Source organism: Anastrepha obliqua, chromosome 4, assembly GCF_027943255.1.
Source record: "Anastrepha obliqua isolate idAnaObli1 chromosome 4, idAnaObli1_1.0, whole genome shotgun sequence".
Lineage (NCBI taxonomy): Eukaryota > Metazoa > Arthropoda > Insecta > Diptera > Tephritidae > Anastrepha > Anastrepha obliqua.
Genome location: NC_072895.1, coordinates 123,333,584 through 123,346,390, shown reverse-complemented (window position 1 = coordinate 123,346,390; position 12,807 = coordinate 123,333,584). Strand labels below are relative to the sequence as shown.

At 38.2% G+C, this 12,807-nt stretch overlaps 2 protein-coding genes across 2 annotated transcripts; both read left to right on the top strand.

Moving 5' to 3' along the window:
* The first annotated feature begins 518 nt into the window (after nucleotides 1–518).
* LOC129244716 (maltase A3-like) lies at nucleotides 519–4,108 on the top strand. The gene is made up of 6 exons (XM_054882511.1): nucleotides 519–944; nucleotides 1,941–2,401; nucleotides 2,492–2,944; nucleotides 3,007–3,458; nucleotides 3,530–3,673; nucleotides 3,787–4,108. Exons 1-6 carry the CDS (start codon nucleotides 707–709, stop codon nucleotides 3,911–3,913), a joined length of 1,875 nt encoding a protein of 624 aa, XP_054738486.1. The 5' UTR covers nucleotides 519–706; the 3' UTR covers nucleotides 3,914–4,108.
* Nucleotides 4,109–5,934: 1,826 nt separating this feature from the next.
* On the top strand, nucleotides 5,935–8,695 carry LOC129245937 (maltase A3). The gene is made up of 6 exons (XM_054884386.1): nucleotides 5,935–6,511; nucleotides 6,707–7,300; nucleotides 7,359–7,466; nucleotides 7,632–7,975; nucleotides 8,051–8,191; nucleotides 8,256–8,695. Exons 1-6 carry the CDS (start codon nucleotides 5,984–5,986, stop codon nucleotides 8,320–8,322), a joined length of 1,782 nt encoding a protein of 593 aa, XP_054740361.1. The 5' UTR covers nucleotides 5,935–5,983; the 3' UTR covers nucleotides 8,323–8,695.
* Nucleotides 8,696–12,807: the final 4,112 nt, after the last annotated feature.

Here is a 12,807-nt window from a genome sequence, read left to right as displayed (position 1 = left end):
CATTGGCGGCAGTCGGCAGTCTTTTGCTTATAAATCTGCATAAGTAAAAAGTGATCTTAAAGTATTATTAATTAGAAAAATAAAAAAAGGCTTACCTCTCCATTGCGCGTTTTTAAGTGAAAATGCGCCAATAGTATTAGGTATGATACTTTTGAAACTAATCGATTATAGAACATAGAAATCGTTCATGGCTACAGGAGTTACCACACGGCAACAAAAAAACACGTCGAATTAATTTAAGTACAAAGAGTAGTAAATTATTTTGTTTAAATATTTAAAATATTTGTAGCTAAAAAGAACTATTTCATTTTAAAAAGAGCTAAAAAAAGAGCTAGGAGCTAAATCCAAATTTTTGGAGCAATTTAAAAAAAAAGAGCTAAATCTAGCTCCAAAATCACCAAAATGGCAACACTGTACACAACTTATGCTTTGTATTCATCACGAGTACAGCAAAGTTATACTCTTGCTCTTCATCCTATTTACTAAAGTGCGCTCATTTGAATATTAACTTCTGCCGTACCGCTACATCAGTTTGCCTTGGTTAATCGTTGCGTTAGCATTAAATGGTGTGTGAGTCATCACAGTGAGAGTTGATCATGCAAATATAAGGGAGATTCGTTGTAAAAACAAAGTGAATTGGATTTTCAATATTATTACTGGAAAACAACTCCATATACATACATATAAGAACGGATAGATAGCAAAAATGCAGCTTCGGCGCATATTGTTATTTTTGTTTGTGTCAATTTGTAGTGAATTCGCTGGTGTAAATTCTGGCGGCTTTCCAAATTATCATGCAAATTACGATTTTATCGGGTGGGATAACCATCTGACTTTGAAACAACTGAATGCAGCCCAAAAGTGGTGGCAATCGGCGACCTTCTATCAAATCTATCCAAGGTCATTTAAAGATAGCGATGGCGATGGCGTAGGCGATTTGAAGGGTAAATTTATACGTGCATACATACCTATCTATGTACATACATACGTACATATATAGAATACAAGTCGAAAAATGTTTAGAATTGTTGGTAACAATTTTCTTAGCATTTTTGCGGTTTGTGAAAACTTAATTATTAAACTAGAAGTTTTATCAAGGGCGTAGCCAGCTAATCACAAAGGGGGGTCACCCAGATTTTTCTGAATATTCCAATTTATTTAAAGAGATATAAAATATAAAGCAAAAATAAAAAACAGGGCTTATATTTTTTGTGAATTCATCGAAAATAATATTGTATCTTATAATACGCATATATAGGTTAGCCTGGAAAGCAACAATATTTTATAGTAGTTATCTTTCAAGATGATTTTATTTACCATTAAAGCAAAATTCAGTCAAAGTAGTTCTCAACCAAGTCTTTTTTCCTCTTCTTAGAGTGCTGAATAAACGTTGCATTGTAGCTGTAGTTCATGGCATTGCCCTTGTTTGCGTTTAAAAAGCTTCGGTATCACCAGTTTTGGTTTTGCATCATCAAAATCATCTTTGCAACGAGTTTCGGATGCAACGTAGCCAAGGAAAATTCACCATTATTTTGCTACGAAAACCTGCCACTTAACGATGATATCAAGCAGTCGAATATTAATCTCGCAGATAATATAGAGAAACAGTTGTGAAAGGTTTTTTTTTTTTTGTTTTTCAATGGAAGAATTTTCTGCTAACTCAGAGGCATCTTTTTTATAAATAAATTATTGTAAACTCTTTATATGATACCCCCATCACATCGCTGAAGATCAATGAGAATATCTATTTTTGCCTGCACAAATTTGATATCGGTAATAAATGTCAAAGTTATTAACTAAAATATTTGCAAAGGCTTTGGAAATTCAAATACGTGTTGTTACATGTGAAGGGGGCGCGCGGCAGCTATGTCGTCCCCTCTGTCTACGCTCTTGAGTTTAATGAATGAAGAATCAACAATTTATCTATATTCTTTTTGTAGGCATTGCCCAACAGCTTCCTTATCTGAAGGAAATTGGCATCACTGCGACATGGATATCGCCTATCTTCACTTCGCCTATGGCCGATTTCGGTTATGACGTGGCTAATTTTACCAATATCGATCCAAGGTTTGGCACTCTTGACAACTTCGATGCCCTTATTGCTAGATCTCGCGAAGTTGGCGTGAAGATTATTTTGGATTTCGTTCCAAATCATTCAAGCGACGAGCACGAATGGTTCAAAAAATCTGCAGCTGGCGATAAAGAGTTCAAAGACTTTTATGTTTGGCATCCTGGACGCATGGTGAATGGAACACTCCATCCGCCAACGAATTGGGTGAGTGTGTTTCGCGGCTCGGCATGGCAGTGGCATGAAACACGAAAAGAATATTATCTGCATCAGTTTCTGAGTAAACAGCCCGACTTGAATTATCGCAACCCAAAAGTGCGCGCAGAAATGAGTGTAAGTATGTAATATAAGTACATATGTATATGTATACGTATGTATATGTGCAATAAAATACAATAAAATTAATTTAAAAATGTCTTACAGGATGTCTTGCGGTTTTGGCTGCGTCGTGGTGTCGCCGGTTTCCGTATTGATGCAGTGCCGTTTGCATTCGAAATTGCACCCGATGCAAAAGGTGATTGGCCTGATGAGCCTCGTAACGATTGGGTCATTGATCCAGATGATTACAATTATGTCAAGCATATCTACACAGTGGATCAACCGGAGACTATCGATTTGGTTTACGAATGGCGACGCGTGTTGGATGAATTTCAAAGGGAGAATGGCGGCGATGAACGTGTGATGCTAACCGAGGCTTACTCACCCATTGATGTGGTGATGAAGTACTATGGCAACGGCACAGCAGAGGGCGCACAGATGCCATTTAACTTTTTCATGATCAGTTGGCTCACGAATGACTCGGATGCCTTTCACTTTGCAGAGACGATAAACACTTGGTTGAAAAGCATGCCGCAAGGACGCACGGCCAATTGGGTGGTAAGTTTACAATGACGGAAATCACCTGAGTTTGCTTGTTAAATTCGTTAGTTCGTTTAAAGATAGGAAACCATGATCAGAATCGTGTCGGCTCGCGTCTTGGCGCCGATCGCATTGACATGATGAACATGCTGACGAACATGCTGCCCGGTGTGAGCATATCTTATTATGGCGAGGAGATTGGTATGACAGACGTGTGGATTTCATGGAATGATACAGTGGACCCCTCAGCTTGTCACACCAATCCCGACATCTATGAAAAATTCTCCCGTGATCCTGAACGCACGCCTTTCCAGTGGAGTGATGACAAGAATGCTGGTTTCAGCACATCTTCGAAAACTTGGCTTCCATTGGCGGACAACTACAGAACGGTGAATGTCCAACGAGAACGCGATGAACCGCTGAGCCATTTAAATATTTACAAGCAGTTGCATGCGCTGCGAAATGGATCGACCCTGCGTCACGGCAGTGTTGAAGTGAAAGCGGTGAACAATAACGTGTTGGGTGTAAAGCGGTAAGCGGATTGGATATGAGGACTTACATATGTACATATAATTTTTTTTCAAATCAACTTTTCCTCGTTAGCATGTTGTTGAATGATAACACTTATGTGTTGCTGATGAATCTGCACGATTCGGCAGAAGAGGTGGATTTGAAAAACGTTTTTGGCAATATGCCGGATGAATTTGAATATGCTATCGTGACCAGCAAAAGCAAGGCGAAAGAGGGGTAAATACTCATAATAATAAATATGAAAATTATTTCTGTTGTCAAATGTTTTGGAAAATTATTTGGAAACTATTTGCTTTCTTGGTTCTAACTCTCAACGCTTGACATTACAGAGATGCCGTAAAATCCTCGGAAATTAAATTGTCGCCCAAAGAAGCTGTTGTATTGCGTTCATCCACCAAATTGACCACTACAGTGGGCTATTATGCTTATTATATGCCAAAGAATGGCCAAGAATAGATCTAAGTTATTTGTAATGTGTGATTCGCTTTAAATTGTTTACTTTTGTACTGATATTTTAATGGACTGAAAACATATGTCTTTTTAAACTTTAACTTACGACGTGGTTGAAAATGTTACACTCTCTTCTTTTTATACGCCTCTATGTATTTGTTGTATAGAAAAACCTACTGAAATAAAGTAACAATTTTTCAAAGAAAACCAAAAAGTCTTTTATTTTTCTTCCCCAATATTATATAATAATTAAAATTAATTTAGATTTGTTTATTTAAAAATTTGACCAGTATGGCATGACACATTAATTAAAAGAAAGAAAATGGTGTAAATATTATGAAAATGATGTAGATATGTACACACTTACATATATGTATGTATCCATTAGCTGTCTGATTAATATAAGGCTTTCTAAATGTTAAAATAACTTACATATACATACATACATACATTTTCAATAAATTGTTAATTTATGAACATTTGCTCAGTCTGCTTGGGTAAACTCGAAGATCCAGCGCGAGGTCATATATAAAATTATTTTTAAAAAGTTGAAAGTTTTGATGAACTTATGAAACATTTTGATAAACTTTCATCAATTTTGCACAAAGTTTGAAATTTTTCGTTATGTGATTTTTGATGTATTTTTATAAAACTTAGTGGTGTGCTTAAAATGTGCAACAGGGTGTATTTGAGAAGAAATCCAGGTGTACGAATTAAAAACGGTAAGGGTAAGTGGAATATATGTACAGTTATACGGGTGTCAGGCCACACTGGTGTGTCAGTGTGTCAGTGGCAACGAAAAAGCTGACGCACTTACCAGAGCAACACTTGCAGTTTTTGGACTTAGCTGCTGGTGTTCGGTTGACAAAATCAATACAGTCACAACAACAGTAGCCACAACCATGATCAAAGCAAATATAGCAACAACGATATTAAACCCACAGTTTCAGCTGCTACGGTTCATATGATTTAAGCTCCTAGAAAAAAGTCAATACTTTTAAGTAATTTTTGTAATGACCAGAAAGAGAAATTATAATGCGAATAAATCTGTTAGATTCTAGAAGTCAACAAGTTCAGTTTTATTATTTGAATAACTGCGGACAGCACCAAAAAGGATTAACTCATTTCAATTAGATTTAATTAGATTTAAAAACTAACTCAAGTTTTAAGATTGGCGCTTTTTGACTCTTTTTTGGTTGTTTGGCCGAGATCCTCCTCCCGTGGTGTTCGTCTTGATGCTTTCTACAAACGAAGAGAGGAGGCTTTTCGTAGCAAAAATACATTCGGAGGCTTACCATTGTCTGTCGAGAGGTGACAGCTTTCGAAAAACTTTTTCTGTAATTTGATATTTCATAGTCGGAGATTCAAACCTGTGCACTTCCAAATGGTAGTCACGCACAACTAAGTAAAATACGAGTATTTGTTTACTTTTTCTGGCACTCACTGTATGTCTTCGGTCAGATGAGGTACTTGTGCTTCGGCAAGACGATTTTCATAGGTACTGCGGCACTACACCTGGTTGAGCTTCGCAGTTTTTGATAACCTAAATACTGCTTGCATTTCAAGGGGAAGTAATGGAAAAGCCGGGAACATTGAGCAAATATCTAAGTACCTGCGATTGTGAATTGCTCCCAATCTCAACAACATTTTTTTCTCGCTATTTGTACTAACCACATCTTGCAGAAAACAAAAATTCTCGCTTAACTATATCTATCAACGTCATATCAAGTATTTGTTTTCAAGCATTGGCGGCTCACCTGCAATGCTCGAGTACCAACTGTGACCACTTGAAACGGAAACGAGTAATTAAATCACTTGAAATGATCCCCCCTCAGACGAATTGAAGCCATTGTTTACCAACAACTTGGGAAAAATTTGAAAAAGTGCACCACACGAAGAGTGATGAGATAATAACAAGAGCATGCCGAGGCTGATAATGAGACATTCGATGAGATCGTTAGATATTGTCATTCAAATTGCAATGAAAGTCTCTAAATAAGCACCTCCTCTACACTGCTCGAGCAGTCTTATTTAGGTCGTTCTCAGTGCCGTGTCATAAACGCTTTTCCTTCTACAATGAGCAAAATAATAACGTTACTATTGCTGCTGGCCGCTTCCCAACAGCCCACTTTGGCGTGCGATGGCGTGATCGGTCAGACTGCTAGGACCACGACTACACGCGATTGGTGGCAGTCGGCTCAATTCTATCAAATCTATCCTCGTTCGTTCAAGGACTCCAATGGAGATGGTATCGGTGACTTGCCGGGCATAACATCGCAACTGGATTATCTGAAGGAGCTGGGGGTCACTGCAGTTTGGCTGTCGCCCATCTACACATCGCCCATGGCGGATTTTGGCTATGATATTGCGGATTTTTTCGATATTCAACCAGAGTACGGTACACTAGACGATTTCGATAATCTTATACAGGAGGCAAATAAGCGCGACTTGAAGGTGATATTAGATTTCGTGCCAAATCATTCAAGTGATGAGAATGAATGGTTCAAGAAATCTGTGCGACGTGAGAAGGGCTATGAGGACTACTACATGTGGCACGATGGCTATGTGGATGATGCAGGAAATCGATTGCCGCCGAGCAATTGGGTGAGTTAATTGAGACCTTTGGAGGGTTTGAATGAACAGAGAAGAAATAGTGGAATGCTATGTCAGTGAGCGATTGTCCTGGTTCTGCTTTCACAAGATTGTGCTGAGACTTTCTGCTGTCGCCTGACACAATTAATTCTGTAGCTATATTTTTTTATTAAATAATTTAAATTTTATCTCATTTTTCTTTTTTAGCTCCAAGGCTTTCGTGGCTCTGCTTGGGAGTGGAATGAGCAACGCCAACAATATTACCTCCACCAATTCGCAGTTAAGCAACCTGATTTGAATTACCGCAACCCCACTGTGGTGGCACAAATGAAGCGCGTGCTCAAATATTGGTTGGATCGTGGCGTAGCCGGTTTCCGCATTGATGCCGTACCCTGGTGTTTTGAGGTCTTGCCCGATGCAACTGGCCGTTATCCCGATGAGCCCAAAAGTGGTTACACAGACGATCCTGACGATTCTAGCTACCTCTTGCATATCTACACACAGGATCAGCCTGAAACACTGGACATGGTGTATCAGTGGCGTCAGCTACTGGAGGACTACCAACGCATACATGGTGGCGACACGCGTGTGTTGCTCACCGAGGCTTGGTCACCACTGGATTATGTAATGAAATTCTATGGCAATCGAACGGTCGAAGGCGCACAGATGCCTTTCAATTTTCAATTCATCGTTGGTGGCAATGGTGATAAGAATAATACACAGCTGCCGGCGTCAGGTTTTGTGAAGATCATAAGCAGTTGGTTGGACAATATGCCAGCCGAACACACAGCTAATTGGGTGGTGAGTAGTCGGTGGCGAAATTTGCGTTTACTATTAAAATAAATTGCCATTTATGTAGATGGGCAATCATGATCAGCGACGTGTAGGCAGTCGTTACGGAGAGCAGCGTATCGACACAATGAATATGCTGCAGATGTTCCTACCGGGCGTTAGCATCACGTACATGGTGAGTAAAGTGCAGTTGAAGGTTGAGTGCTTTAAAGAGAGCAATATCTAGTTCTGTAGAGTAAATATAGTGATCAGAGCAGCGCAATCTTATAATATGCGCTGAGCATAAAATTCTCTCTCTCTCTCTCTCTCTCTCTAACACATGTTTGTTACACGCTCATAGGGCGAAGAGATTGGCATGACGGATTTGGATATCTCTTGGGAAGACAGCCGCGACCCAGCAGCTTGCAATTCAAATTCAGAGATTTATGAGCAATTCACTCGTGATCCAGCGCGCACACCTTTCCAATGGAGCAATGCTGAAAATGCTGGCTTCTCGACCAACAGCACCACTTGGCTGCCAATCAATCCGAACTATGTGACCGTAAATGTGCAGACTGAGAAGGCGGCTACGAAGAGTCATTTGACAATTTACAATCAATTGGTGGCATTGCGAAAGACCAAAACCCTGCAGCTGGGCGATGTGCGTTACAGTGCTTTTGGGGATAATATTTTGGCCATTAAGCGGTAAGAGAGCGTGAGAGCGAAAACTTGCAGTATTTATAGAAAATTTTATAAAAAATATGTTTTGTTTACACTCAGTTCTTTGAAAAATGAAAAGACATATCTTTTGTTGGCCAATGTGCTTAACTCCGATGCCACGGTGGATGTGACCAGAGAGCTGAAGGTCAGCGGCAATTTTAAGACTATCATATCCAATATGATTTCAACGGCAAAAGAAGGGTAAGTTAGTGGAAAATGAAGTGAGTGCGAATATGGATGAATAGAAATCATAATTTCTTTCCAGCGATGTCATCAGTGCTGATAATATTCTGCTGAAAGCATATGAGGCGATTGTAGTGGAATCAGAGTAAACTTGAACATGAGTCGGCGGAAGAATTTGAATTTTGTAATATTAATTTTATAATGAATTATGTTAATTATTTTCAAGAAAAAGTATACTTTTTTAGTTGCTTATCTAATAAGAAGGGATTTGAATTTCAAACTCTCTTAACGCAATGCCAGTTTTGCTTCGAAAATATCGATTAAATGGCATACACTTTACCTTATGTTGTAGTTGCTAAGGTAAAATAACTTAAAAAATGTATTATTATGTGTATGTACGCATGAATGTATAAATATTTTTTTATTCGCATTACTCGCTGCAATGTATATTTTTAATATAGAAAAAAGTAAAAAAAAAATACATCTAAAATTGACTGCTGCATAGTTGCTGACAATTACCGATATCATTTTGCATTTTCAAATTTTCATTGCAATAAATTGGGAATTTATTTAAGTGCATATTCATGGGCCAATCCATGTTTCAAGGCAATAAAATACATTCGAAGTGGTCAAATCTTATCACACTTTTGTGTTTTCAATTTAATGAATTTTAAGGTATGCGCCAAAAAGTTCCTAACCTGTCGCCCACTTCCCGCTGCATATTTAAAAATCAGCCACGTGTTTAAATATTTTTTGCAAAGGCAAAGAACGCCTTTATATACTTATGGATACGCAAAATATTTGTAGCGCAAAAAAATTGTTGGAATTTTGACACAACAACATGAACAAAGTTTCGCTGCTTGCGCACTAACTTTGTCAAAAATCATAAAGTGTGATTGATAACTGAAAAATTCCAGCTTCGTGGCGCAAGCACAAAAAAGCCGGAATCATTTATTATTATTTGCAAAATATGAATGTACTCATATTCGAAAGCACAATGTCGCTCGTACAGCTTGGGTGAATACACACTTATTAAGTTGCACATTAGGGTGAGCACATGTTTTTTATTTTAAAATTTATCTCTAATGATTGCGTAAAAAATCTGATGTGAAGTCCTTGAAATTCTCGAAGTAGTGTTACTCATATGATGGCCTACATAGTGCATAGTACAAGCGTTATGTTTGTTCTTGCTACAAAAGACAAAATGCCAAGAAAATATTGGTTAAAATCGTGTAAGTGTAGTTTTATTTGAACGAATTTTGATTTAGATCATAAACGGATTAACGTGTGTTTCAGCTGGAAAAAGAATTGGCCCATCTTAAGGAAGGACTTGTGAAGCCGAGTCTGAGGTGCAAGTTAAAAAGTAGGAAGAGCGAACCAAAACAATTCATTGGACTTTGGACGATGTGGCACAGATAAAATTCAAAATTCATACATGGATTAGCATGGGTCTTATGAGACTGAGAAAATATCCTTTTTGTAGAAAACTTATAGGTTTTGAGATATGGGATGCCAAAGCTGTTGTGAAACGTATCGAAAGTTGCAGAAGTCTTTAAAATCCAACAATTAGGTTGATTTTATTTCTGTATGGTTTTGGTTATCACAATTATTTGTCATTTTGTAGAACCTTAAAAAAATCATAATAAATTTGGAAAACATACCGAGAGAAATTCTCAAAATAGATGCCAATCGCAAGCATTGTGATAAAAATTTATATGGAAATTTGGTATATAGGAATATTTGGTAAGCCTTGGGGCATCTGGTTATGTATTTTTATACTCAATTCTATATTGAGAGTTTTCTTCCGTATAAAGCAGTATTTCGGAACTCTTTATTTAACTCGTAACTGTGACCTGAGCGAATGATGATGATAATGAACGGCGAAAACGAACCATAGATGTATTAAATCTGTAGTTGTGTTGCAAGTTTTGTTAAGAAATTCTTGAACTTTTTTTAATCTAAGTAATCGAATAGAGAAGTTCAACCAAATACAAATATTTCGTGACCGCCAATACGAGCAAGGTGATCGTTACCTTATATGCAGACTGAGCACGATTTGTTCAAACTCTTTTTCGGGTGCTCTTCCTGTTTTAGTAAACAATCGCAATTTGGTCCACCACGCATTTGCATTCTTTTGAGCTGAGGCTTGTGCAAATAGCTTGCTGGATAATCTTTAGCCAGTCCGATGCGATGATTGGACTACGAGAGTCGCATCTTCGATAGCCATATTACAAAAAACAAAAGTCGTTGGCACCATCGTTTTTTTTTTTGTTAAGGGATTCGATACTGTACAGAGTTCATAAATATAGTTCAAATTTCTTTAGTCAACTGCTCCTGCTTCTGCCTTTTCAACTTGGTCATAGTAGTACTGAAGAATGCATTACATTTTTTCTTTCTTACCTTTATTTTTGAGCGCAGTGATACACGTTTTTTGAAAGGTAATGCCATAGTTAAATTGATGTATAGTATGACCTGCTGCAATGCAGACTTCGTGAGTTGTGACCCAGGAAAGACTTCTAGGAGAAATGGACATCTTACTTCACCTAATATTTTTATTTCTTGTTAAGAGAATAAATAACTGGGAGTTGTTTATAAAGCAATACCCTCATGGATTTGCTCTATTTCTAACGGATTTCAATGAAATTTGGTATTAAAAAAGTAGTTATTACGAATGTTTTTGGAGCTCCAAATCGACTGAAATCATTTTATTTCGAATTTTCTATTAAATACTTTTAAAGCCATACACTTCATGTAGAAAAATGTTCCCAAAAAAATTTACCCGCACTAACTTACATGCATAACCATTATCGTACGCGCATATGAACTCAAATAATATATTTGTGTACTCTCACACCGTAAGCCGATTATATATTGTGGCGCCTATATGCATACTATGTTTTTCACACGTTTACATTATAATATTCGGCATCCCAAGCGTGTGAGTGCTGTGCTTTGCTGCTCTGTACCTGCACACCTACATATGATATGTTTGTTGTGCCACGTGAAAAACGTAAACTGTAAAAATAAAATTCTCGCGTCAAAAAGATGAAAGTAAAGTTTTTTGTGCTCATTTTTCATTTTTATGTTCAAACTGTAGAGAGCTTTTGGCCACTTGCAAAAATATCAACGTCTTCTTCATCAGCTCCCATAAACACTACTGCAATCGACATTTTCTTATGAACACACATTCTTAGATGGCTGTGCACCAATATTTTCTGATAGCACGCGAGCTCACGTGGCATTCGGTTTTGCTGTGGCTGCGTAGTGAAAATTAGTAGTAAATATTTTTTGGACATGTTGAGACAGGTAGCTTGCGCGGTTACGGTAAAATCTGTTCTTTTGACAAATTTTTAATTTACTCTAATATATGGGAAAACAGTGGCACAATCGCAGGTGTAGACAAATGTTGCCTTTTTAATGGCAAGCGAAAGTAAATATGGGATTTTATCAATGATGCTCAGAACTTTTTTCACAGCCTTACTTTTTCTGATGCCCTTAATATTTTGCATGAGACAGAAGCGATATTTGATTAAAAAAGAGGATAAAATTTACAGAGTTCATATCACAATCAGCAGATACGATATCGCACACAGTAAATGTTTTCGGACTCTTTCTGGTTAAATTAAGTAGTCTTGTTTGAAACTGCTGCTGTCAGTTGCCCTTTCCTATTTCTTAGTCATAAATATCGAAAGTGCGATGAATTCGACAGACGGTTCGGCTGTTTGTTAGACTGAAGCTACTTAAATGCCATTGGATGTCAGTGATATGCAGCACCCTTGAGTATCAATGGCAACTAAGTACTTTGAAACGCCATAGACCAAGTGCAGTGCATAAAGATCCAGCGGCTACGCTGGCTGGGTCATGTCGTCCGAATGGATACAAACGCTCCGGCTCTGAAAGTATTTGATGCGGTACCAGCTGGTGGTAGCAGAGGAAAGGGAAGGCCTCCTCTACGTTCGAAAGGTCAGGTGGAGAAGGATTTCGCCTTACTTGGTGTGTCCAACTGGCGCCGGTTAGCATGAGAAAGAAACGACGGCGCGCTTTGTTAAACTCGAGCAAAATCGCGTAAGCGGTTATCGCGCCAATTAAGAAGAAGAAGTTGTTACACTCCATAGCAGTACTTTTCTGTGGCATTTTTACTAAAGCTGCTTGCCCTCAGTCTTCTGTCATCTTCTCTAATTCCCATATGGAGTTGAATAGTGGGACCAGAAAACGGGAGATCAGGATCAGCGTTAAGTATCTATGCCGAAATAGTGTCAGCACCAGCTGATTTTCCGGATTTCATAGCCTTAATTGCTAGAACTATTTCGTCCATTGTTGGTGGAGAGGAACTAAAATGGCTTATTCGTTTATTTTTTGCGCTGCTGAACTCTAGGTGCTCGTGATCACAGTCGCGGATATTGCAAATTTTCTGAAAGTGTTTATACCACCGAATAAGCTGATCTGTGGCATCGGTGGGGAGGTTCCTCTTCATATCTTTAATTGGCATTTAGGCTTGATATTCCCAGTAGCAGCAGCTTATTTCGCAACTTCAGTGTTGTAGTTAATGAAACTACGCTTGTCTCTTTTGCATAGAAGTTCCACAGACTTGTTAATTTCGTGGCATGTCGCGTGTCGGCTCCGTTTATGGCGAT

Coding starts and splice junctions, on each gene's coding strand:
- LOC129244716 (XM_054882511.1), top strand. CDS start 707: ATGCAGCTTCGGCGCATATTGTTATTTTTGTTTGTGTCAATTTGTAGT. Junction 945..1,940: donor TGGCGTAGGCGATTTGAAGG/GTAAATTTATAC, acceptor TTCTTTTTGTAG/GCATTGCCCAACAGCTTCCT. Junction 3,459..3,529: donor AACGTGTTGGGTGTAAAGCG/GTAAGCGGATTG, acceptor TTTCCTCGTTAG/CATGTTGTTGAATGATAACA.
- LOC129245937 (XM_054884386.1), top strand. CDS start 5,984: ATGAGCAAAATAATAACGTTACTATTGCTGCTGGCCGCTTCCCAACAG. Junction 7,467..7,631: donor GCGTTAGCATCACGTACATG/GTGAGTAAAGTG, acceptor ACACGCTCATAG/GGCGAAGAGATTGGCATGAC. Junction 8,192..8,255: donor ATTTCAACGGCAAAAGAAGG/GTAAGTTAGTGG, acceptor ATTTCTTTCCAG/CGATGTCATCAGTGCTGATA.